The following is a 26,571-nucleotide window of genomic DNA, read 5'->3' as shown; positions in this document are numbered from 1 at the left end:
TCCCATCATTCCTGACCGGCTCCACCTTCAGTTCCTCCAGTCCTGAGCAAGTCGCGCGGCTCCGCTAATACCTAACCCAGCCATAACACTGCAAGAAGATTTGCAGGCTGTTCCAGTCTTGTGAGAGCCACCTGGCTGTGGGCAGTTTCTTTCAGTTCTGACCTGCAGCCCCCACCCTGCTCTGCTATCCCAGGTGCCTTCTTGAACGGAGAATGTCAACTATGCTTGTAGCAAGTGCCAAGGGACCCTCCATTACCAATTCGTCAGGATCTTGGTTTTACTCTCATTTCAGCAGCAGCGCTGGGGTGCTGGTTCTGTGCCGACTTGGAAGGGACGCTACTGAATTGCGATCATTGCTCCCCTACACGGACTTCCACGTGGGATAAAGGAACACCACTGTAGAGCCGGTGCACTGGGATGAAGATCGTCATATTCCTTGCTGGGACAAACATGGCACAGCTACTCCCTCAGGACCTGGTCCTACACAGGGTGAAGACTTACTCTGCACGGAGTCCTAACTGAAGTGAGAGACAGTGTGCCAGGCTGGAAACCAGCCCAAGCCCAGCCAAGCTCTGACACGCACACGTCTGCCAATTCCTTCAGCAGCACCCTTTTTCCTAGTCCCAGGCCTCGGCTAAGCCAATGGGACTCCATTCATTGCCCATGCCGGCGGATCCCTTTGCAGGAGAGGAGCCGTGAGCAGGGTCAGTGGTGGGCATTCTCTAATGATCTCCTATCCGCCTTAATTTGTAAGAGCCGATGGGCTCTCAGCACGAGCGCAATGGCTGGAGGAACAGGCTACCTAGATTATGTGCCACCGGGAGGAGTGAAGAGGGTTCAGTTGCCTGCTGCTTTACTTTCTCTCTCGGACATGGAAGAAAGCAGGCGACGTGGTCCTGCGTCACGGAGCCCAGTGGGTTGCCAGGATGAACTAGACAAACAGACATGTAGAGCCCGCGGGGAGCAAGGCGTGCGTTTCACCCGACCGAATACAGAGGCGCCACGCGATGTCAACCCGGGTTATTTCTCCCTGGAATGAACGTTGGTATTTCTGACAAAGCTGCCACTATTCATTCAGTGCAGCACGGCTGCTCCCTCCTGCGACATCACCTCCGAAGACTGAGACATTACCCTCTGTCTGGGACAAAGCGATTTCCCGGTACGTAGAAAATGAAGATCAGTATATGCCTTTATTCAGAACACAGGGGGAGTGAACTCTGGGCAAGAGGCCAATGCCGTCTGTGCTTAGCACAGGGACCTGAACGTCTGAGCTGGTTTCTAAATCCTGCCTCTGACTCGCTGTGGGTTCTTGGACAAATCTACAAACCACCCTGTCACTCAGTTTCAACATCTGTTAAATAGGTCTAAAACCCACTTACCTACAGACCCAGACCGCTGGGAGGCTGAACACTACCACTGGAGACTCTCATATGCTATTTTAAGGGCCTAAGATGTTGCAATAATTTCCTACTGACCTTAAGATTGTTAATTAGTCCCCTTCAAGGGCTCACTCAGCCCTTATAAGTGGCTCTTTGTTGCTGCTCCTGTCCACGCCCTGGTCCTTCTTTGAAAATCAAATATGGCTAACTCCATACAAGGCTATTTAGAGAGACTCTGAAATCCACCAAGGGGATGTCAAATAGGGTCAGGCTGGTTTCGTCTTTGCCAGCCTGAACTGTAGCCAGTGGTGGCTCTTCCCTACATCTGTGACCTGCGACTAACAAAGGTCTGCCTGTCTTCAGAGTCACCAGTGTGGGTGGGGCCCATTTTACCCCCAATGAGGGAGTCCCCAGGAGCGCAAAGAGCTATTTCATCTCCAGATGAAATACTTACAGTGAAAAAGGGAGATGATGCCAAGGTAAAGTCAGAGAGTTAAAAGGGAAAATCCCCTCCCCTTGTTCCTAACAGCTGGAACAGGCTGGAAAACGAGGGTGAGGGGAAGCCTGCAGAAAATTTTGACTTTTTGTGGAAAAAATGAAACTCGAGAAGCAAAAACATTTTAGTTTTCAGCTGAAATTTTTCAATTTTCGGGTTTTCCGACACTTTCCACAAAAATTTCTGTTTTGTCAAAATGCCAAAATTTCCTTCCAAAAAAGATTTTTGTTGGAAATTTGTCAAGCAGGCTCAGTAACAGCACTTGAGGCTGATGAAGCCAGAATAAGTTTGCCATCTAATCAACTTCTTGGCCAGCACAGCGGGGAAAGTAAATCAGATGAAGGCTAAGAACAATATAACCAGAGTCATCCATTTTACTTTCTGTGTACCGTGAATTTCACTGCACTGTTCACAGCATAGTTCAGGGAGGGAAATAGCAATAAATAAACTCAAACACACCAGTTTTCAGAGACATTAAAGACAGACAATATTTCTATCAATTATATTAACAACGATTTCTTGGAACGCTCTGATCACCACAATATTTCACGAGGATTCCTACAGCTGGCTCTGCGGCAGAACCAGCTCAGGATGAACTGTGGAAGGGCAGGGCGTGCAAAGGTGACACAGAAAGGTATTCAGGTAGCCAGAACATAATTTGGAATTTGGCCAGGATACCAGGTCTAACCTCTGTAGTCCCAGAATATTCAGATGAGGAGCCCGATTTTGCATCTTCTCTAAAAGATGGTCCCTGCAGCAGCACAGCATCTGCTAAATCAAGCCCCGGCGTTGGTTCAGAAATGACTTAAAGAGAAGGGCATCAACTATGAAGAAGTTACCCACACCATTTCTGGGCTCCCATCCAAGCACAGTGTTGCTTTGCTTGAGTGATCGGTTAGGGCTAAAACACGGCTGGTAGGTACAGCGGCCCAAAAAGGCACGATAACTTACCTTTTAGCCAGGTGCCTCATGACAGGCCCAAGGCCGCACGTAGCTATATCCATTAGAACTAGCCAAACCACCTCATGAATTGTCAACCCCGTACCCCCGTGTCCTTTTCCAGAAAACAATGCACAGGGCCTGCTCCGTTTCAAAATATTCTATTGCAAGCAGACATTTCCTGCCAGCCACCGACGGCTTAAGTTTGAAAATGGAGAGTTCAGCAAGTTACAATCTACTGTCAAATCAATGCATTTAGGCCGCTGACTGGCATGCTTGATACCACCATAATATCACGTTTATTCTTTTGTTTTTGCTTTGGACTCCTTTCTTAGCGAGTCCTCTTGTTTGCCTAGGTGAGCAATGGCTGCTTGTTTCAAAATGCTTTTGGAAACCAGTCCGTCTGCTCCAATCCTATTCTACTGTTGGAATGGCAAAAAAAAAAAAAAAAAAAAAGAATAAATGAACCTAGATTCCTTCTAAATGAAGGAAAGACCACGATAGAAAAACTAGTACAAAATACATTGGAAACACATATTGTGGTCATTCCTGCAAATCACAACACGCCAAACTCACCCCTCACATAATTCACTGAAGTCAATAGGTTTACACCAAGGATGAACCTAGCCCAATGGGCACAATTCAGCTGGACCCCCCGGTGGTGTAAGTTGCTGGCAAAGGGGCGTAGGTAGCGGAGTGGTGTACCTAGCGCCAATGCTACAGTCTGTGGGTCTGACTGTAACTTGCAGAATTTTTTAAGCCACCACTTAGCTCTTGTATGGCACTGTCTGTCAATTGCAAAATGTCCACAAAAGGAGTGGAAGTGTCTTTATCCCCATTTTACAGATGGGAAAACTGAGGCACAGAGAGCAGACGTGATTTGCCCAAGTCACACAGCAGGCCAGAGCCAGGTATAGAACCCAGGTCCCTTGACTCCAAACCCACTAGACCACACTGCCTCGTTAGTAGTGCTATTCAATGACTTCAAGGGAGTTCCCCCTGGTTTGCCCCAATGTAAGTGAGAGCACAAGCACGTATGTCGGACACATCAATTTAACATACCACATGGATCCAATTCAGCCCTGGCCGCAGGGGGTGCAATTCCCTGTGAAGTCAGCGGGAGTTACACCTGCTTATGCCAGGACTGAATTGGGTGCCAGGAGCACCAGAGATGGCATGGGAAAGCCTGCTTTACTTTGTGTGTAAGCGTCACTCCTTTTGCACATCCACTGAAGGCTAAATGGGCACATAGCGCTCTTACTTGGCCACTTTCTCCTGCTTTCTGACCAACTTGCAGGTGACACAGAACTTAGATCATCAGGTCCCTATTGACTTTGGCCCAGAAATTTCCACACCCATTTACTCCAGGCTGTATTTAGCCCTATGAGCAGAGCACCAATGGAGAAGAGGCAATACAAACACCGGTTTCAGAGTAGCAGCCATGTTAGTCTGTATTCACAAAAAGAAAAGGAGGACTTGTGGCACCTTAGAGACTAACCAATTTATTTGAGCAAATAAATGTGTTAGTCTCTAAGGTGCCACAAGTCCTCCTTTTCTTTTTAATAAAAAACACCAAGACTTTCTACCACAGAAACACCGTATCTGTTGTCTATTCTATTTCCAGCCTCTCTGTCTCACCCCGGGCAACTTGATTAGCTGCCCTGTGCCTCAGTTTCCCCATCTGTGACATGGAGGAGATACTGATCGTCTCCACAGTGGGGCTCACCAAAAGTCATTACAGCTGATGGAGACCGTTGCATGGCAAATGCAGGACAGCAAAAGGAGCAGCAGCCGCTGCCCAAGAGCTGGCTGCGACAGGCAAGCCTGGCCCAACTGAGCAGAGGAGAAACCCAGTCCAGACCGATTGAGCTGGAGGGAGCAGGCTCAGCCCTGTTGGGGTACTTGCGAGGAGGGACCCAGCCCGAGCTAGATGGATCAGAGCCCAGCTGGGCCAGAAGGAGACCAGCCAAGTGTCCCACATTTTCCATTGACAGAGACCATGGGACCTCCCACCATGGCAGGTGACAGCAGAGACCAATATGCGCTAATCCACCCTTTTGAAACAAAGCATCTCAGAGGAAACCAATAACTCCATCCACATCCACCCACTCCACAGGCCTCTCCCGAGGGGCCCAGCACATGTGCTTGCAGTGAAGCGGCCGTCAGGCAGCAGCGCCCTGCTAGGCGATGCCCCGACGGGCAGCAGAGCTGGGTGCCTACTGCACACTCGGGACCCGTGCCCCCTGGTGCAGACAAAACCAGGAAGGGTCAATCAGGAACCAGAAATTGTGCTCTCTGCCGGGTACTACAGCCTCAGGAGGATCTAATGGAGCCTAACAAAGGGGGACCAGAGTCGGGGGACTCCCCTCCATACCTGCTCAGTCACTGCATCTGAGATGCCCCAGACTTTCAGCAGCTGCGGGAACCTGCATAAAAATGGGGCAGACTGGCATGTACATACCAAGCTGACAGGCAGGTGATGGGGTAAAGCCACCATCTTGTCTGTTGTCTTCTAAAGAAAGGGTTTTCTTGGTTTTGTTTAAAAACAACTACCCGGGACTTTGAACCTCAGCACAAACTTTAACTAACTAAGCCTGAATAGCCAGGGGTAAGACAGTACCACCCGTACCAATGTAGAAGTTGAGGCACGGAGCTGGGATGTGACCATCCCCAAGGTCACACAGCAATTCCCCAGCAGAGCTGCGAAGGGACCCCGACTCCCCTGAGTCCCAGACCACTCTCCTCAAGCACCTTCTGTAGCTCAGCAGGTTCGTGCGACCGCCCCAGAGCCAGAGCGGTGCTCCAGCTCGACCCAGCTGGGGAATAACTAGCCCACAAGCTCCAATTCAGCAACGTATTCCAGTGTAGACGGGAGACATCCGAGGGCAGAGCTGCCACGGGCGTGAAGCACACGCGACCGCGCTCAGGGCAGACATCCCAGGAGCGAGGCGAACGTAAAAAGCTGGTTTCCAGTGGCAGCAGCAGAAGCCGGCTGAGTCGCCAGACCACACACGAATGGCAAACAGGTCCTCCCTCACCACTGCTCGGCATCGACTCTGAGCCACGTTCCTCGAGCCCCCTTTGCCGAGAACCTCCCCGAAGGGGACTTGGCCACAGCCCTTTGGTGCCACGCTAGTGCCCGTTGGAAGGATGAACCCGCCCTGGGGCTGGGTCAATGGAGCGGGTGCGACTCATGGGGTCTCTGCAGCAGCAAACGCAGGGGCTGCTGGACGTGTTCGCGTGCGCTGGAGGGCTGCAATGTGCGATTCGATGTGGGGGCAGCAGGGAGGGACAGGCCCAAGCGTCACAAGGCCTGAAGTCTACCCCTCTCGGACCCTGCAGCGCAAGTTGGTTAGGCCCAAGTTTTCAAGAGCAGCCTCTAATTTTTGGGTGCCCCGTATGACATGCCCTGGGCCTTACCTTCAGGGGTGTTGTGCACCAGGCTGCCTCATGAGGGGCACGAACCTGAGGCCACTCTTCAATATTTGGGCCGTCGCACCTCTGGCCCTCTGCTGCTCCTCAGTAAAATGGGGACGGCACCCACCCGCCTCCACGGGCTGCCGTGAGGGTCAAACGCCTGGAGGGAGTTCTGCGACCGTGGACTGATGGTGTTGTAACCACTGCCTGTATTAGGGGTGGGCAGCTGCCTCTGGCTCCAGCGTGCTGGGGTGTCAAAACCCCCCAGGGTCCTTGGAGCAACCCACGGAGATCACTCTAATTCCTTGCGTCGGCCATTTGAGAGGCTCCCTTCCCCCTCCTACAACAAAGACTAAATATTTCAGCATCCTCCTTAATCTACCTACCTCCCAGGGAAAGAGGGGAAATCCATTAATGTATGTAAAGTTCCTTGAGAGCCTTGGATGGAAGCCATGAGGGAACTGCAAAATCATCTTCTTTCATGTCTTTCTCAGGCCATGGAACAGGCAGACCACATTTTTGGTGCCGCTCTTTATTTATGCAGAGTGTCGGGTTCGATGCCCACTAGGAATCAAAGAAATTAACACGGGGGGCGGGGGGGAAGGAGAACCCAAACCAAACCAATTTGGCCTCTTTAAACTACCTCTTTGTCTGGGGCAGGATTGTTTCTTATTGTTTGTATCACAGTAACGCACCAATCCGTACAGCCCTGCACGTATAACAAATTTGTATCCGCATACGATCTGCAAAAATGATCCTTGGATATAAAATGGATATCCATGGATTTGCAGGGTGCTACCAATCAGGTCAGGTCAGGGTCACTGTTTGTTTGTCAAACACCTGGCACAAGGGGTAAAATGTTCAGAACTGCCTGAGTCACATAAGTGCCTAAATGCCAGTCGGCTCCTAAACCACTTAGGTAAACTTTTCCAAAGTGCCTCTGGTCTCTGCCCCATGAAGCTTATGATCCAATCTAAAAGTCAAAAGGCAAGCGCCAAACAAGAGGGGAGGAGGGAGGGTGAGAAACAGCAGATCTCACAGTTTCATATGCTAGTTATTGCACAAGTGCATCCGTAGATTCCAAGGCTAGCAGGGACCATTGTGATCATCTGGTCGGAGCTCCTGTGTAACACAGGCCAGAGACCTGCCCCACAAGAATTCCTAGACTGTATGTTTTAGCAAAACGTCCCATCTTGATTTAAAAATTGCCAGTGATGGAGAATCCTGCATGACCCTTTGTAAATCATCCCAAGGGTTAATACCCTATTAAAAATTTAGGTCTTATTTCCAGTCTGAATGTGTCTAGCTTCAACTTCCAGCCATTGGAGTGTATTATAGACTGAAGAGCCCATTATGAAATATTTGTTCCCTAGGTGGGTACTTACAGATTGCCATCAAGTCACCCCTTAATCTTCTCTTTGTTGAACTCAGTAGATTGAGCTCCTTGAGTCTATACGGCGTGTTTTGTCATGTGAAAGTCCTAATCATTTCAAAGCGTTTTTATAATACATACATTCTAATGCCTTACTCAGTCTGCTTTTTAATCGCTCAAGCACTGGGGAAACTCATTGCACTTGCGACCTAAGCCCGATGTGAAACCCCCTCGATGCAGAGGTGACTAGCTGGAATTTTAATCCATAGCACTACAAAAAAAGGAGGATGAAAATAATAGAAGTCGGAAAAATACTTACAATATTTTCTCTCGATGAAACAAGCTAGGACAATATGAAGCCATGTCACAGTTGACGCGACTATATCCGCATTGCCTTGGGCTGATTTCAGAGAGTCCCTTATTGTTTTAAAGGTCAGAGATTTCACTTCAAGACAACTGAGAAACTGCTAGGCAGAAATGGCCTGTATAGAGCCACACTGATTTGAGTAGCCTGGATGAAATCAGGCCGCAGTGCACAGGGAGAGAGCTCAGCAGGCCTGGATTAGCCCTCTGGGAACACGTTTAGGCATACGGAACACTCATACGCAGCCTTTTATGAAACTGAAAGCATCTGGACTGTACCACACGCCGCTGTGGAGCTGAAATTTCAGCATAAAAACTGGTATTCGCCCCTGAAGCTATTCAGAGGTCTCACTTTCCCTCCGTGCACCAAGATTGGGTGCTTTAAGCTGGCTTGTGAGTTGTCGTGTTTCTATGGAACATCTGACATGGCACCAACCATTAGAAAACCTTGCACATTTGAACCCTTGATATTTGGGCTAGGTCACTTTTGAAAAAAATAAAAATAAAAATGTAAGAGTCAGAAGCATAAATCACTGCTTGTGATTGCTATTATCCGGCATCATAAACCTAAGGGAACATGGAGAATGAAGTCGTGCTTTCAAGTGGGTTACTGTACCACCTACGAAGACACCATTCCTGTCATGGCACGAGGCATTGCACGCAAATAGTGATGTGCATGTGCACCACTGCCCTCTGTTGGTCGCAATCAGAATTACTCACGTGCACGTACGAAGCCCAACACTGCGGGGCTCACTAGAGCTGGGCAGGGAAGATTCTCCCACCCCACCAAAATTTCCGAGATATCGAAAAAATTTCTCGGCCCAAATCGAGACCAAAAGCTGAAATTTCAATGAAGCAGCATCTTCCAACTAGCTCTAGAGCATCTTCCAGCTAAACCTGAATAGTGATTTCCCTTGGGATCCAGAGGTTGAGGCCTGTGTTTTTTGAGACAGGATAATGAGCTTTAACCCTACAGCCATGTTGTGCAGCATGGTGATAGATACAAAGACTTAGGGGACCAAAGTCCTGGACCTGGTGTCTACTTTTACAATGGCATTTTTCCACCCACTCTGCACTGGTGTGAATGACGAGGCCCGGTGCAAAGCAATGCTGAATTGGACTCTGTATCTTCAGCACACTGAAAGGTTCGTGTCCACGGACTTCATTGGATTTGCATGGCAGGATGGAGGACTCCTCCCAGCACTAAGAGACAGGGGTAAACACAATCCCATTACCGTGGCACCGTACAGCTGTCTTTTTTAAACACACCAGGGAAAAGGAAATTTGTTCTTTTCTCCCCTTTGTATTTGAAAATATGCACAATTTATAACCGCAACAATGGCCTATGTACTGGGTATTTCTTAACCAAGGATGGCAAATACCCCAGTGTCTAGAAACAGCATGCCAGACCCTCAGCATACGATGGGCAAATGAACCGGCACCACTCCATTACAGCGGTGCTGGATCTGCCCCTGTAACTATTGATAGAGCAAATCCACATTTTTCTTTTGAAACAACTTTGAAATTCAGGGTGAAATCTTGGCCCTGTTGAAATCAATGGCCAAACTCCTGTGGACTTGAAAGGCCAGAATCTCACCCAGGGAGTTTAATTTTATATCCAGTTCTCCGCTTTCCAGCCCCTCCCTTCACTGCTCAACTGACAGTAGAGGGAAGGGGTTCCTGCCTGGCTGTCTGGGTCAGATGTAGCGGAGCAGCTCCAGGGACCAGACAGGCAGGATCTACTTAGGTAAGTGACATTCCTCTCCCAGCCTCCTGCCCAAGGTAGACAAAGTGGGGGCAGCAGATACAGGGGAGGGCAGATTAGCATGCCCTGCAGCCATCATGAGCCTGCTGTGTGTGCAAAGAGGGGACAGCAAGGGAGGGCAGCAGACTGAGCAGAAGCTTCTGAGAAGTCACAGAGAGCGGTGGGAATTGAAGGGACTTTATCCGGTCAAGACAGGGTCTCCCCTAGGACCCAGCTCCTTTGTCCCCCTGTAGCCACAGCCCCTGTTACACCCACACTTTAATGACTTCTGAAGTCCTCCAGCTAGTGACTAAGTGCTAGAAACAGCCTCCCCATCTACTGTGATTGTTTAAAAGGAGGCAGAAAAGTTCCCTGTTCACTCAAAGGTCTGTTAATATAATTACCTGATTGTTCAGTCTGAGCCCAGTCTCACAACATGGGCCAAGAAAGTATGTTAAATGTCTACAAATAAAAGTAAATGAAAAATGAAATCAAGCCACGCGGGGCTTTGGCACAGCGCCCACCCTGTGTTTAATTTGCCAGGGTCTCAAAGCTCTGATCCTTCAGCGCTGGATCTAAAGCTAACAAACAGGGGGAAAGAGGTCAGAAGTCAATGTACCATGGCTTCCTTCAGAACAGCTTCCGGAGTGGATATAAATATTTGACTTTTCTCTCCCTTCTAAGTTTTAATGCACACGCCACTAAACCTCTGGGTTTGTTATTGGAAGCAGCAGCTTGCATTTTCATTGACTTAATCTCAACATGATTTCTCCAAGGGTCTGCGTGTTTGCTTTCCCTGGTCGTTCCGGAGAGCAGTAGCTAGTCCTCGGCTGAGCATACTGGAAAGCTCCCCGGACTGAGAATGCAGGGAAGCCATCTCCAGGGGCGCTCCGATTTCACAGAGCTGTCAAGTAGTACGTACCCTGTCAGGGCCAGTTCCAGGGGCTCCCAGACGGCGTAGTACCACTGCACCGCTTGGTTCTTTTACTTTTGGCTGCTGGGGGTGGGCAGGGAAAACATTTTCCACCCCAGCCAGCGGCAAAGCAGCTCAGACTGCTCCCGTACCCAGCTACCTCCTCAGGCAAAAACAAGCTTATTTATCAATAGACGTAGATCACATACAAATACACAGTGCCAGATCCAGTATGATACAATACCCTCGCTAGAACTAGTTACACGGCACCTCTGTAATATACCAGGTGCATCCCTACCCCACAGTGCAGACCCCACCCGCACTCCTGGAAAACGCACCTGCCACTGAGCCTTTGTCTGCAATGTGTCATCAATAATGACAACAAAAATGATTAGGGGTCTAGAACACATGACTTATGAGGAGAGGCTGAGGGAGCTGGGATTGTTTAGCCTGCAGAAGAGAAGAATGAGGGGGGATTTGATAGCTGCTTTCAACTACCTGAAAGGGGGTTCCAAAGAGGATGGCTCTAGACTGTTCTCAATGGTAGCAGATGACAGAACGAGGAGTAATGGTCTCAAGTTGCAGTGGGGGAGGTTTAGATTGGATATTAGGAAAAACTTTTTCACTAAGAGGGTGGTGAAACACTGGAATGCGTTACCTAGGGAGGTGGTAGAATCTCCTTCCTTAGAGGTTTTTAAGGTCAGGCTTGACAAAGCCCTGGCTGGGATGATTTAACTGGGAATTGGCCCTGCTTCGAGCAGGGGGTTGGACTAGATGACCTTCAGGGGTCCCTTCCAACCCTTATATTCTATGATTCTATGAATACCCTTACGGTGCTAGGGAAAAATCAAAATAGCCCCATTCCCGCACCAGGGAAGTTGAGTGCTGTTCCCTTAAGGAGTCTAATAGAATTCATCCACAGCTTCACTTGGCATATTACAGCCTCTCCTCTCCACCCATGGAGGCTCAGACTGTGTCTAGCAGTCTGAGCAGAGGTGAACCCATCCTCTGATCTCAGCTGCTCCATGCCATCAGTGGGCTGCCTGCTTGCTACGCTAAGTATGATATGCTGTTACTCCAGCATAAGGTACTAGGGAAGAGTCCCTGCTAAGAGATCAAGGGCCTATAATGAATAATATTTATAATGAAAAAGTATGCCACCAGCATTGTCTGTAAACCACACTCACAGGATATCAAAACCACACATCAGCACCCGCTAAATCAGAAACCACAGTTTAAATCCTCACTTACAACCGGGTTTCCTTTTCCACCCCACAGCATCTGAGGTTCTCCATATACCCTGGCTCCCATAGGATTTTACTTTTACAACAATAATTTCATCTAGGGGGGCATAGGCAGAAGGGGTTTGTTGGAACTAACAACAGAGTACAACTGTCTCATAGAGGGGGGTGAGTTATAAAACAGCCTGGCCCCTGACCTGAACAGAGCAAGCAATTTTGCTTGTGGTGGGGAGGGGAGAGGCATTCATTAAGCTATTAATTACCTTAAATCAAATGAGTATTCCCTCCCCCTTTTTAATGTGCTGAACCTGTCAAAGGGCCAACAGCACAAGACACACGGCACAATGGGTTTGTTTTGTTTGAAATGCCTTACGCTGCTGAAGCAGACCCAGCGCTGCCTTCCAAAAACCGGCGATGGGATTACAGGCCTCAGGCATGACTCACTCTCCTGCCGCTGCCAGAGGAGTAGTTCTGGATCAAGGAAGTCCTAGGAAGACTTAAATTAGAGAGTGGGAAAAGAAGAGGGAAAAAACCCTCCTCAGACTGACATGTAGGTTCTGCTCTCAACCAGATAATAAGAGGCCTTGGGAGGAATTCAGCATATACTATTAAAGGGAGAACAGTGTCTATGGTTTGATATATGTGATTATATAATTAACATACACACAGTCTAAAATTTATACATACCATATGTACATGCGCACCCCCCCACACACACACACACACACTTCCCTGGAATAATTTTTTCTTTGATGGGAGAGTACAATTTCAGTGTCACCAACATTTTCTAACCAGCTCTAATGTTGCTTTGCCTGTGTGTGTCCTTAGTCCACATCTACACCCCAGGGACTACTGTAGCATCGCTGCAGAAACACAGCCATGCAGGCATAACCCCACAAGGTAGACCAGTACACACACACCCTTGTGGGTATGCAGAGGTCTTCCAGGGGGTACATCAACTCATCTGGAGATTTGCCTGGTTTTATAACATGCTCCATAAAAAGCACTAGCGAAGTCAGGACAAACTAAAATTTCATATAATGACTTGTTTATACTGCTCTATAAAGTACAATATTTATATTTCAATTGATTTATCTTATAATTATATAGTAAAAATGAGGAAGTGAGTGATTTTTCAGTAAGAGTGTGCTGGAACACGTTTATATTTTTAGGTCTGATTTTGTAAGTAAGTTGTTTCGAACGGAGAGTAACTTGGGGTACGCAACCCAAATCAGATCTCCTGAAAGGGGTGCAGGAGTCTGGGAAGATGGAGAGCTACTGGTGTGGACGCAGCCTACAATAATAAAAGGGACACTTTTACCACTGCGGTAGGGACAGCACCTCCCCAGGCAAGAGTAGCTAGGTCAATGTAAGCATCCTTCTGTTGACCTTGCTTAGATGCATCAACTAGGGGAAGTTAGTTCACACACCCCTCAGTGGCCTCTCTCTGCCTTCTCCCTCGCAGAGCTCTTCCTTCGGGTCGATGGCAACAGACTGGGGCGTGCTGCTTTGGAGTCCATGAGCACCACTCCAAAACTACGGGGTCACTGCAGCGCAAATCAAGTTGCACACTACCCCAACCAACCCAACTACGTCCCCTGTGTAGAAGTGCCATTGATGTCACAGTCAGAACTACTTCTGGGCTTAAATTAAGCGGGCACGTAAGTGTTTGCAGGAGTGGGGCCTTAGCTTGTGAGCTCTTTGGGGCAGGGTCCATGTTTTGCTGATTTGTCTGTTCAGTGAAGCACTTCGCATCGTGCTGGACACGATACTGAATGACAATCACGTGGGAGCGAAGGCCAACTCTAAGGAACCTAGAGCCTGGCTTGAGAATATTTCCCAATCCTGACCCAGGTATGCATTTGGCTGACAGTACAGGATCGGATGCCCTCCAGGTCAGTGTCCAGTCAAACCACTAATCCTGAGAGAAGAAATCTAAAGCTGGGGCCAACACTGCCAATAATTCAAACTGCTGCAAAAAAAAACCAGAGGCACAATAGTGAGAGTTAAGGAGGTCATATTAGCAGGGCTTAATTTGCTCCCCAGCTTGCCCCTCTGGGCTTGGCCGTTCGTAGCCTTGGCCCCTCTGGGCTTGCTGCGTCAGTTATGAAAGTAAAAAAAATTCCTTGAGCCCCTCCCCCTCTCTCATTACAAATTAAGCCCTGCACGTTAGCCTGGTTACTGAGACTTCCTGCTCTGTGTTTGTTTAAGGGAAGCCCCCATGTTTCCGGTCTCTCTGGTCACTGTGTATTTAGGCAGCTTTTTTATTTTTAATCTTGATAATGTATAATACAGTCTTAAAGAGTTTGTCAAATAGGGATAAAGTTTAGCCGGGAGACGGGGATAGTCTTTTCTCTGGAGCTGTTCTTATGGGTAAACATTGCGTTTGTTGTGCTTAGGTAATCTGAAAAAGAAAACACATGTGATGTGTCTGATAGATCAGGAGAAGCCAGCCTGGTACACACCCACCTGCTATAATCACAACGGCTGTTGCTTTACAAAGCTGTATGGCTCCAATGATTAGAATATTCAGGAGCCATTCCTATGGTGCAATTATTAGAGACAGTATCAAGTTGAAATCCCACCTATATTAAAATAAAAATGGACCCTAACCCACTTTGGACTCAACACCTGCACCGAGCCCGGCCAATTTTTGTGATCTTGCTTAGAACTAGTGTGGGGAAAAAATGTCCTCACCAAAAAAAAAAAGAAAAAAGAGGATTAAAAATGAACATTTTCCTTTTCTGTCAAAAATTTTCTTTGAAAACAAAAAAATTTTAGGTGAAAATGGAAATTTTGGGATAAAAATTTCTGTTTTTGTTGAAAAGCCATTTTCCTTTGGGAAAAACGTTTGGAACGGCATTTTTCAACCAGCTCTAGTTTTACATTTTCTCTCACCTGTTTGCTGTGTGAAAGATGCAAGAAACCCAGCCCCCGAGAGTAACCACTAAAATATGCTCCCTTCTCAAACAGATGCTCTCTCGAATGTGCAGACCTTAGGTAAGAGCGTCTGAGTGGAGGTGGGGCTTTGGGGGGGTGAAGAGGCCAGAGGGGGCCCCAAGGCCTTGCGGCAGGGCAACAGGCAGGGCGATGGTTTGAGGACTTGGGCTCACAAAAGACTAATCCGGCTTTGCGGTGCTGAGCACCCACGATCTTTTTCGGTGACTGTGTGAGCCCCGGAGCGCCCACGGAGTCGGCGAATAGGCTGCCCCAAGGGAATTCTCGGCTCACTCCCCTTGTCAAACTCCGCACTTCTCTTCCGCCAATGGCAAATTCGAGCCTGCAGCCTCAAAGCCATTTCAGGTTCTTGAAGAGGGGACAGCAGGCTGGGGAAGGATAGCAATTGAACAGCCCTGATTACGCAGCCTCTGACAGTCAACGGTGCCTATTCTTCATCACCCAGGGGCAAATCTGCAGCTCGGTACACAATCTAAAGCGTGCTGCGGCTGTGTAATGGGATGAGGGAAGAAGGGAGACACCGCATCAACCTCCCAAGCTCCTCGAGCAATTCCACAGCCTGCCAGGCTCTCGCGGACAGCCCACCACCAAGCCCCACCCGCGGCCATGCACTGCTGACCGGGAAGCCACTGCCAAGCTGAGCACGGGAGACAGACTTGCATGTCAAGTGTGTGCAAATGCGAGCAGGCACTTTCCAACCCATGGAGACCACCCGAGGTCACACTGCCTGTCAATAGCCAGGTCAGGGGAAAGAATGCAGATACCTAGGGCTTGATTCTCCACTGCCCTTCTCTGAGTGGTCATTTATACCAGCACAAAGACAGATATTTACATAGGTATGTGTGTATAGACCCCCCCCCATATTCAGACAGGTCATGCATACACATATATACAGTACATAGATACACTTACATATGCAATATACAAACATTATTTAGACAAACATTATTAATTATTATTATTAAATAAAAAGTCTACTTTTGGGGCCCAAGCAAATTTGAGAGGGTCCCTTTAAAACGAACAGGAATGGATCTCAAATCCAAGTTTCAAAGAGCCAGCCAGACTTTTAGTGTGTTTTTCCGCTCTCTCATTCTGCTGACTCCCCCACAAGGGGAAGAATTTATAAAATATCTGGTAATTCCATTTCAAGAACAATGACAGCTCGAGCGGCAGCTGGACATAGTTCTGCGTTCAATAAAATGTCTTGCTTTTTAGCTCGAGAAGTGGAAGCCGTATTTTAAGCTACGATTATGGCTCAGAAACCATCTGTGGCTCTGAAAATCGTGCAAAATCTCGATTTTAAAAGGATTCGTTTTAAACTTCTGCCTCCCTTTCAGTTGTGACTGTTGGCGAAAGGAACCTTGGGCAGTAGCAAACCCAGTAAATCCTTAAGCCACTACACAGATAAGAGAAAGCTGGGGAGTAACAGCGGAGACAAAGGGGACATTTTTGTCAAGATATTCTGCATAATTTTTTAAAACTAGCTTCAATCACTGTTTAAAATAAACACCCCGGACCTTGAAACTAAATGACTGAGATTCTTGTTGCACTGTGCACACACCAACTTGTTATTGCAGGGTTGCACAAGAACCCTGGGTTGTAAACACTGGCTTCTTTCTGTAGGGCTGCTGAGTGTACTGCCCTGCACACAATGGTTTGTTATTGTAGGGTTGCTCAAGAATACTAAGCTGTACACACCTATTTATTATTGTAGGGTTGACGACAGGTTTTATCTTCTGAGAGCCCTGAGGTATTTATTTTTATTTTAAAAAACGTCCTACATATGTAAAGTTTTAGATAGATTTTGCAAACAAATAAGAAAAAAAATAAACTAAGGGAGAGAAGTTTTTAACCTCTTGTCTCCCCCTGCCCCCACCTGGGCACTCTCCCTGAAGGAAAATATTCTTGTGCAGTGGACAAATAAATATCGGAGACCTGAGCCCAGCTATTTGTAAGAAATTGGTCAGAGCTGAGCCTGCAGACTTTAGACCTCCCCACCTTTGCTCCCCACTAAAGTATGCTAGTAAAGCATGTTACCAGCATGGGCTGAAGATAGTCCAGTCATTTTGACTCAGAGAAGGCACCCAGGACAAGGGAAAGGGGAGAAGCAGTCGCAGGTAGAAAGAAAGACCCATTTGAGTGGCCATGTGCTGCTCCCACCGGAGCAGTTTACTCAACGCAATACTCTCAGTCTGGAATAAAAACCCAGAGTCTCAAATTCATCCCTATCAAAAAGTAGGGGGAGCCGCTGAGACTAATGCGGTCTAGACAGGCCTTCAGCAGCCTAACTGCTGGCCAGGCTGCACTGAAAGCACCAGCCGCACCCAGCAAGTGGTGGGGTGGATGGATGGAAAGGGCCACGCTACTGCTCCATGTAGCTCTTCACCATCCCCCTCTCGGAGACACAGCAGGGGAAGGGGACAAGGAGGAGGCCCGGAGAAGGCTCCTAGCCCATATGTCAACTGGGTTTGACCCATCCTTCACTCAGTGATCGCTGGGTGCAACTTGCATTGACTTCAATAAAAGTCACCTGTACTTACGTGAGGACGGAATTTGCTCTTTTTCTAGGCAGCTGGTTTAAAACCAGCCCAGCCGGGTAATAAAACAAAATAAATACCTAGCTTTTCTCATTCCTAGATCTCAAAGCGCTTTACAAAGCAGGTCAATATCACCATCTCCATTATACAGATGTGGAAACTGAGGCACAGAGTGACGATGTGACTAGCCCAAGGTCACCGAGCAAGCCAATTTGCTCTGCTGCTGCCCATGCTGTCCCTGATCTGTGGGTAACCAGAGGAGGTCAGAGTCTGGGGCTGTCCATCTGAGCAGCGATAAGTTCTCTGCAGAGAAGCCGAACGTGACAGAGAAGCATTGCAAGATGAAACAGTGAAAGGCTTAGACTTCTAGTGACTCTAGGAATGTGCAGCCAGCTGCTTTCCGGCTGGTAAACCAGAGTCGTTATAAAACCGGTTTTGAAGCCTGGACAGAAGGGAATTCTGTAACACAGTCTAGGGAGTCAAGTGCTGGAAACCAAACCCTGAGGAAAGCCTGAAATTGCACTGCTCTGGTAGTAGATACCCAGGACACAGAGCATTCACGCAGACCGCCCCGATTCCATCCCCACTCGCAGCGGCAATGAAACAAGGCTTCGGAAAAATGTGACTTCACACAGGGTAACTCGAGATCCTCCGGACAACAGGCAGGGCGTCTGGTCTGGGGTGGCGGGAAGCAGGGGAGGAGGAAATTACTGGATCGTATTAGAGTCAGTGTTTCTCAAGCTATCTGATGTGGGGGACTGGCAATTTTATTTTTCAACGTGTGCGCGGACCGGCAGCTGATGGCTCACGGTCCGGCACCGGTCCCCGGACCACCACTTTGAGTAGCACTGATTTAGAGGACTCCACAACCAGTTCTGAACAGCCGACTCGACAAAACCTACAGGCTTCATTTTGTGCAGTCCTAGGGTGCGTTCACGATGCCACCCGCAGAGCGGGAATCAACCCCCCACCCTCAATGCTCTCCTATAGCAAAGCGGTGGGGTTCAGGCGGGGCAGTCGTACCCAAAGCTCCTGGACAACATGGAGCAACCCAGATGCCGGCGTAGACACCGGACCATGAGACCCACCGAGACCTGACAGCGCATACGTGCCGCAGAATAGCCATTAGATGGTAGCAAATTTCAGTCCTTACGGAGCTGGGCTGGATTTGAACTGGCAGCCCACGGGGGAAAGGCGCCACCAAACCCATAACAATCTCTTCTCCCACATCCCCCGCCCTCCCGCAATAGCTGCCTTACACGTTGGCCACACACCTCCCCAGCCCTGCACACAGCTCAGATCACGGCAAAAAGGAAAACGGGTCAGGGCAAATCCTGCCTGCCCCTCCCACGCGTAAGAAGGGCCTCAAACGCAACATGCAGCTCTGCTGCCCCAGGGGATTTTGCAATCCCTACTCCCACATGACGGGGGAACTGACCCCCTGCTTTCCGGCACACTGAGGGGCCGGAGGGGAAGGAGGCTCTCAGCTGGCCTGCAGGCCGTTCGCTTTCCAGGAAGGCCTCGTTCCTAGAGCTACACAATGGCTCTACAGCCAGAGGGGACGGGATTCATGTGCGCCTAGCACTCGGAGGCAGCAAGAAGAGGTGCCCTTCCAATATTTCCCTGCTCCCACAACAGAAACGTTTCTCTCCCCACTTCTGTTCGGCCTGCTGTACATTTCGGGGGTGGGGGGGCAAATATTCGGGGTCGCCTGCGAGTGATCCCACCTATGACCATCTCTGCACGCAGCTGCCCCTGTGCCTGAGTCCCCAGGGTGCTGCTCACACCTTGCCAGACTCGCTCTCTTGGAAGACGGCTAAGCAGTCCCCTTTCCGCTGGATGCCTGCCCAACGGAGGCTCCGTCCCCTGGGGGCGGGGGAGGCTGGGAATCTGGTCCAGGATTTGGGTCTAGCTGGCTGCAGGCAGGCCTGCAGCTGGCTCCCCAGGGAGTAGTGAAGGGCAGGGGAGGGGGGGAGAGTTAATTCCATTAAATATCTGACAGCTGGAAAATCTGAGCCACCATTGTTCTCAGCCCCCCAGCCCCTGCCTTCCCCTCTCCAAGTCTGTCGGCTGACGAGCAGCAGGGATAAGAGAGTAGGAGTTGGGCTGGAATCACTGACTCCCCTCCCAGCACAGAGGGAAACCTCATTGGAGGTTCCAGGCTCCCCACCGCGCCCCTCTCGGGCTGGCTCCGCATCTGAAGGGTCAAAGGCTCGCGCTGCTTCTGGGCAGCGGCTTGCTCCCATTTCGCCTCCTCACAACAGCTGTGCTGTGTCTCTGCACGGGGCTCTAAACTCGCTGCTGTTGTTACGGGGTGAAAATACTCCTCCGAGGCCACAAGGCTGCTGTCCCCTCTGAGCCGCCGTGCGGGTGGGCAGCAGCACAGCCGGATGCGTCCCACAGCTCCAGCCTGGAGAACGTTACCTCCCCCACCATTCCCAGCCCTACTAGCCCAGGAGGCTAGAGTCCCGAGGGCCAGTAGCCAGCCTGTGAGCCAACATCCAGAGGGAACCTTAGGGCCTTTGCAGGGACCCAGCCTGCCCCTCTCCACAATGTGACAGATGAGGGCCTTTGCCTCAGTCCGGCTTCGGTAAGTCAAAATTCACAGGCAGGTTGTGAGGAAAGAAGGCAGAAGTTTTCAGCCAGAATCACCAACTCTCAGTTGCTAGCAATGGGCAGCGCCTGGTACCAGTGGACACAACAACCCACCTACCACTGCCTCCTCAGTCTCACTCCCCTTCCAGCTAACGAGCCCTTCCAACACGCCACTAGACCCCAGGCTACTTCCCAGTAGCAAAGCCCTCAATCAAATCCACCACTGAAAGCACCCTGAGCCGCCCCCCTCTACCACTGATCTCGGGCCACCCCCCTCATCCCAGAAGATGGGAAAATGCCCGAGAACACGACTCAAGTAGGGGCAGATCACCCAGAGGGAAAGGTATTTCCAGACATCCCAAGGGATGCTGTCAAGGTGCTATCGCCAGGACAAGGCTCCTGGTTACACTGCAGCAATCGGTCAAAGTTTAACTCCAAGGGGTTAGAAAGCGATTTTTATCTGAACCGTTTAAATAGTTCTCTGCTCGCTCCCGAGCACAGCCCTCACAGGACTGAAATGACAGCAGCATCTCTGGCCTTCCGGACAACACGTAAATAAATGAACCACAGAGATGGTTTTCAAAGTGGATGCTCCTACGCAGCTTAAGATCCAGACCTGACCTGCCTTCCTAATAAAAGTCTTGTCTCTGGTTCATGGGGGGCGGGGAAGAGGCTTTCAGCTCCTGAACGTATTTGGGTGCATCACTCACCAATAAAGAGCTATTAAGTGCCTTCATCATCATCTCGCAGCTCGCCCAAACTTGAATTTCCCCAGCCACAGATGGTGGCAGGTGGTGGTTGGAAAGTGGCCCTTGCTGACGATTTCCCCAATTACATTTCCTTCTCCCGGTGGAAGCAGGCAGACTGGATCGTTTTGCAACTGGAACTAAGAATAACACCGCTCAAACCACGCTGATGGAGTAAGACAAGCACAACCACAAACACGTGCACACGCCACAATGGCCTGGAACACAGAAATGACATGACATGCACAATAACCGTAAGTGGCTTGAAACTTACATTACTCAGCTCTTAAAAAACAGGTGGGGAGCGCTCTCCCAGCTATATACACAAGAGAGAACAAATGTTAACTGTGGTATTCTATTCCCTGAGCTGAGTTAAAGTCACAGATAATGCTGGGCCACACACAATGCAGAGGAAACCTCAATATTTGAAAAAGTATCTTTAAAAAAGTTTGACAGCACCTATAAGTGTAAACACACACACACACACACACACACACACACACACACACACACAGAGTTCAGTAAAATTTCTCACCATCTCCTCTGTTGCATCTCACACAATGTACATGAGCCAGCCTGATCGAGATTAAGTGCTTTAATACGAGGCACATTCTGCATGGCACCTTCCCTTGGTACCCATTGTTCCCCAATGCCAGCAGACACATCCACATTAAAAAACCACCCTCTAAGAAGAGAGTCAGAGCATCTCCAAGCCCTTAGAGTGGCCTCTCTCAGAAACGCCTCCGTGACTTTTCCCACTATTCACATTCCTTCACCCAGCTGGGAAACATGCAATTATTTATATTAATTTATGTTCAGGAAAAAGGCTTAAATCCTGCTGAAGTCTGCATGGTTAGGGTATGATGTAATTCAGGCAATGGAAATTCTCCTGTACAAGGGACATGTAGATTGTCAAATTCCAGCAGCAGTTGGCTTGACTGCGAGTAATTCAGGGGCTTACATAGCCAGCTTATATCTGCTTCCCCCTTTGTATGTATATCCCTTCCTTTCTTACAGAGCCTAAACAGACATTTAACCATGGTGGAGTCTCATTGCATCTCTGCACAGAGGTAAACGATCAACTGAACCTGCAGGGACAGGTGCCGACCCTATTTATCTCCTCAGCTCATCAAGAGAATATGCCCAGCCGCTCAACTCCATGCTGAATCTTTGTCTTCCATTTGTGCCCCCACGGCAGCAGGTGGTTAATGCTATCAAGAGCCTGGCTGGCAGGTAGCTATTGAGCTCACCTGTTAATAACTTCCGGTTTGCACTGATCACCATTCAGAGCTCTGCAAAGTGTACCGTTTGGTTTCCAAGAAACTCCAGCCTCCCTGAAGAACATCCCCCTCCAGCTTGTGCAGACATCACCTTTTCCAGCCCTCGATCTCAAAACACTGTACCAAGCAGAGCAAGTACCATTATCCCCATATTGCAGGTGGGGAAACAGAGGCACAGAGAGCTGAAGGTGCTGAAAAGCAGAGGCCTGCATTTTTAAAGGTATTTAGGCATTGCTGAGCTCAGCCAGTGGGATTTGGGCTTCTAAAGGAGACTTGGGCTCCTAAATCAGTTACGTATGGCAACGCTGAGCTCAGCAATGGCTAATTACCTTTAAAATCTGGGCCAAATTGACTTGCCCAAGGTGTCACAGTGCATCAGGGTCAATCAGCATTCAGTTCTCTTGACTCCCACTCCTATGCCCTATCTGTTGGGCCAAAATCCCTCCTGATTTACAGCAGGGGTGGGGAAGGGGGTGGGGTAGTGCTCTGGGCTTTTTCGGGGTAGGGAAAGGAGAGCTAGAGGAGGAAGAGCTTGCAAATTCTGTAGCTGTGTGAACTGGTTCCCCCAACGTTCAGAGAATCCATCAGCCTCAACCCCAGCTTTGAAAGCAAAATGTTTTGCACGGCTCTTATCTCAGCCCATCTCTGCAAAGCCCCTGTAGTGCAGCCAGGAGTTTTGGCCTACAGTTTCCCTTAATTAAGCAATGGGAATTAAAAGTAATGAAATGTTAAGAGGCTCTCTCACATTTGCAGAATGCTAGTACTTGGAAAGGGCTGGCTGAATCATTAAGTCATCAGCTCTCTGCAAGTATAGGATCATCAGGATATAAACTAGGAGCTTGACATGTAAACAGCTTTGTAATTAATTTCTGCTGCCCCACCTCTCCCACTTTCTCCCCCGCAGGTCTGGACAAGAAGGAGGCAGCTGTAAAATGAAGAATTTAACTTGGCTTTTAATTCAACGCTGAGGAGATGCAACAGAACAATCAGATCTAGTGGTATTACATACCAGAAGGTAGGTGTGTGGTGTGGATCTGTTTTTCATCAATGCAGCCTTGGAGGATTTACATGAACCTAAAGCTTTAGGTTCCCTTTTAACAGAGAGAAAACAGAATCCATCGGAGATATTATTCCTCTTCCCACTCCTTTTGTGTTGAATTCATTGGCCACTGAACCTTCTGCATGAACTTCCTATGGTCAAGGAAGCCTACAGATAAGGGGTAATGTTTCAGCACCATATGCAGGGAATTACACACATAATTCTGGCTAACACTAATGGGAACCACAGATCTGCTGCACATGGTGCTGAAACCGTATTTGGAAGCGCAATAAACATCAGAATGACTAATTCACACACGCTATTCAGGATCAACAAATGTAGACTATATAACCTCTAGAAAGAGTGAAGCATGGTACGCCTGCATAGCAACATAGCAGTCTTCAACAGATAAATTCAGAATTTAACAGACGATGATGTCCTTCCCTATGTTTTTTTTAAGCCACCCCTAAAACAATTCTCCATTCAATTTTACAGGGGGATTCAAAAAAATCCTGATCACCTTTCTGCGTTTTTCAATTACTTTCCATTGGGTTTCTCTATCTTGGGCACTGAGAAACACTGAGGGATATGATAACTTGTAGTTTTCTTTTTATTCAACAGCAGCAAAAAGGAACTGTTCTGTCAAGCAAAGACAGTGTCCCAGGTTCTCTATAAGAGACACGATGCAATCTGGTCCCTTGCACAAGGTGCCACAAATACTCCTGTTCCCTTGCACAAGGAGCTTCTAGTCAAATTAGCCATATTATTACTCTCTCTCTGATGGGGCAAATCATCAGGCTAGAGCAGCGGTGGGCAACTTACAGCCTGCATGTGGCCCATCAGGGTAATCCAATTGTGGGTGACGAGACATTTTGCTGATGTTGACCTTCCGCAGGCATGGCCCTCTGCAGCTCCCATTGGCCAGAAACGGCAAACCGCGGCCACCAGGAGCTGCGGGGGGCCGTGCCTGTGGACGGTCAACGTCAACAAAATGTCTCGTGGCTCACAATCAGATTACTCTGATGGGCTGCATGCGGCCCACAGGTTGCCCACCACTGGCCTAGAGCAACAGCTGAACTTGGATGTTAGGCATCATGTCATATTCTTGTCTGCAAAGGCTGGTAGTGATAAGTATTCGAAAATACCTAGCTTGTCTCTTGACATAACACGCACTAGAAGAGTTCAGGATTAGTGCTAACATTCATTCAAAACATCCATATCTATTCACTGCGAGCCTCGTGTGTGATGCGGTACTGATCTCATGTCCCACTCCTGTTCCCAACAAAGTCCACGGCAGAACTCCCATTGACTTCAATAGCAGCACGATCAGGCCCATGGTGTGGTACAATAGAATCACAGAATATCAGGGTTGGAAGGGACCTCAGGAGGTCATCTAGTCCAACCCCCTGCGCAAAGCAGGGCCAATCCCCAACTAAATCATCCCAGCCAGGGCTTTGTCAAGCCTGACCTTAAAAATATCTAAGGAAGGCGATTCCACCACCTCCCTAGGTAACACATTCCAGTGTTTCACCATCCTCCTAGTGAAAAAGTTTTTCCTAATATCCAACCTAAACCTCCCCCACTGCAACTTGAGACCATTACTCCTCGTTCTGTCATCAGCTACCACTGAGAAGAGTCTAGATCCATCCTCTTTGGAACCCCCTTTCAGGTAGTTGAAAGCAGCTATCAAATCCCCCCTCATTCTTCTCTTCCGCAGACTAAACAAGCCCAGTTCCCTCAGCCTCTCCTCATAAGCCATGTGTTCCAGTCCCCTAATCATTTTTGTTGCCCTCCGCTGGACGCTTTCCAATTTTTCCACATCCTTCTTGTAGTGTGGAGCCCAAAACTGGACACAGTACTCCAGATGAGGCCTCACCAATGTTGAATAGAGGGGAACGATCACGTCCCTCGATCTGCTGGCAATGCCCCTACGTATACATCCGAAAATGCCATTGGCCTTCTTGGCAACAAGGGCACACTGTTGACTCATATCCAGCTTCTCATCCACTGTAACCCCTAGGTCCTTTTCTGCAGAACTGCTGCTGAGCCATTCGGTCCCTAGTCTGTAGCTGTGCATTGGATTCTTCCGTCCTAAGTGCAGGACTCTGCACTTGTCCTTGTTGAACCTCATCAGATATCTTTTGGCCCAATCCTCTAATTTGTCTAGGTCCCTCTGTATCCTATCCCTACCCTCCAGCGTATCTACCTCTCCTCCCAGTTTAGTGTCATCTGCAAACTTGCTGAGGGTGCAATCCACAGCATCCTCCAGATCATTTATGAAGCTATTGAACAAAACCAGCCACAGGACTGACCCTTGGGGCACTCCACTTGACACCGGCTGCCAATTAGACATGGAGCCATTGATCACTACCCGTTGAGCCCGACAATCTAGCCAACTTTCTATCCACCTTATAGTCCATTCATCCAGCCCATACTTCTTAATAATAATCGCTCGCCTCTGTTGGATACAGAACATTAGCAGTTGACTTTTTTGGTTCTTTCCCAGACCTCCAGAAGGAAGAGAATGCTGAGGGTTTACCGCCCCCTGAAAGCCATCTGCAAAGATAGCACAGCAGGAATTGTGACCGTTTATGTCAGAAGTGAGGCCAGGTCCACTGGAGAGGCTGATTATTTTCCTAGCAAGCATCGGCAGTTCAATACATTCTACATTAGTTAAAAACTGGAATGAATCTCGCCCTCCTGTTTAGTGGGACAGGCTAGATATGGATGCGAATGAAACCCAGAAAATATTACACACAAGTAATTCAGCTTTTCCTTTTACCTGTAACATCTATAGTACTTCTGAGATCTTACTGCCATCTTGAATTATGGGACCCAGAAACAAGGCTACAGAGGAAACCCTAAAGATCAAACACATCATTTGGCATGAACATGCCAAAGCAAGAAAACAAACATAGGGAGCTTGCTCCTCTTGTACAAGGGAAAAATAATGAACTGTAACATCCTAAGGGAAAGTGAGAGCCCTAAACTAAGATGGGAATAAATTTAAAAATAATTGTTTCTATCCTTCTATGTAATTGTATCTGTAATTGTACCAACTGATGCCTTACTAACATAAAATCACATGGATGGTCCACATGTTGACCTAAATTCTTTCGTCTCCCCCCCTCCCCCCCCCCCCCACACACACACCCCGCCAAGGACAGGTAAAAGATTTTATATCATTATGGGAAAGCTATAGCAAAGATTTTGCATTCGTTCCTGAAGGGGTGAGCATCATGGCCAGGATTCAGTCATGTGGAAGGGAGTTCCACAGTCATGGGACAGCCACTGAAAAGACTTTATCTCCAGTCCTACCCGTGTCATTGAGAATCTCATTGTTCCTGGGCAGTGCAGCAATCATGGAAGGATTTGTAGAGAAAGATGTGGGGTCTGGTGCTAAAGCCCAACCCAAGCACACCGAGAGCTCTGAAGACCAACACCTAGATCTTAAACTCGCTAGACTATGGACAACCACTGAGGCGATCAGAGCACTAGGGTGACAAGAGACCCATATCTGACAAGCCAGCAACTTCTTGTACTTGCTAGATA

At 48.6% G+C, this 26,571-nt stretch overlaps 1 protein-coding gene across 3 annotated transcripts in view; it reads right to left on the bottom strand.

Annotated features, from left to right (window-relative positions):
• Positions 1–26,571, bottom strand: part of P3H2 (prolyl 3-hydroxylase 2) — a 121,475-nt gene that overhangs the window by 56,773 nt on the left and 38,131 nt on the right. The window contains exon 1 of one of the 3 annotated variants that reach the window (XM_048864310.2): positions 20,665–20,796. The exons of the other annotated variants lie outside the window; for them this stretch is intronic. Within the exon in view, the coding sequence (XP_048720267.1) occupies positions 20,665–20,697 (33 nt within the window). The 5' untranslated portion in view covers positions 20,698–20,796. Of the gene's footprint in view, positions 1–20,664; positions 20,797–26,571 lie in introns of those variants that run through there. 3 annotated transcript variants of the gene reach the window in all.

Source organism: Caretta caretta, chromosome 9, assembly GCF_965140235.1.
Source record: "Caretta caretta isolate rCarCar2 chromosome 9, rCarCar1.hap1, whole genome shotgun sequence".
In the NCBI taxonomy this organism is placed as follows: Eukaryota; Metazoa; Chordata; order Testudines; family Cheloniidae; genus Caretta; species Caretta caretta.
This window is presented reverse-complemented; position numbering and strand designations above follow the sequence as displayed.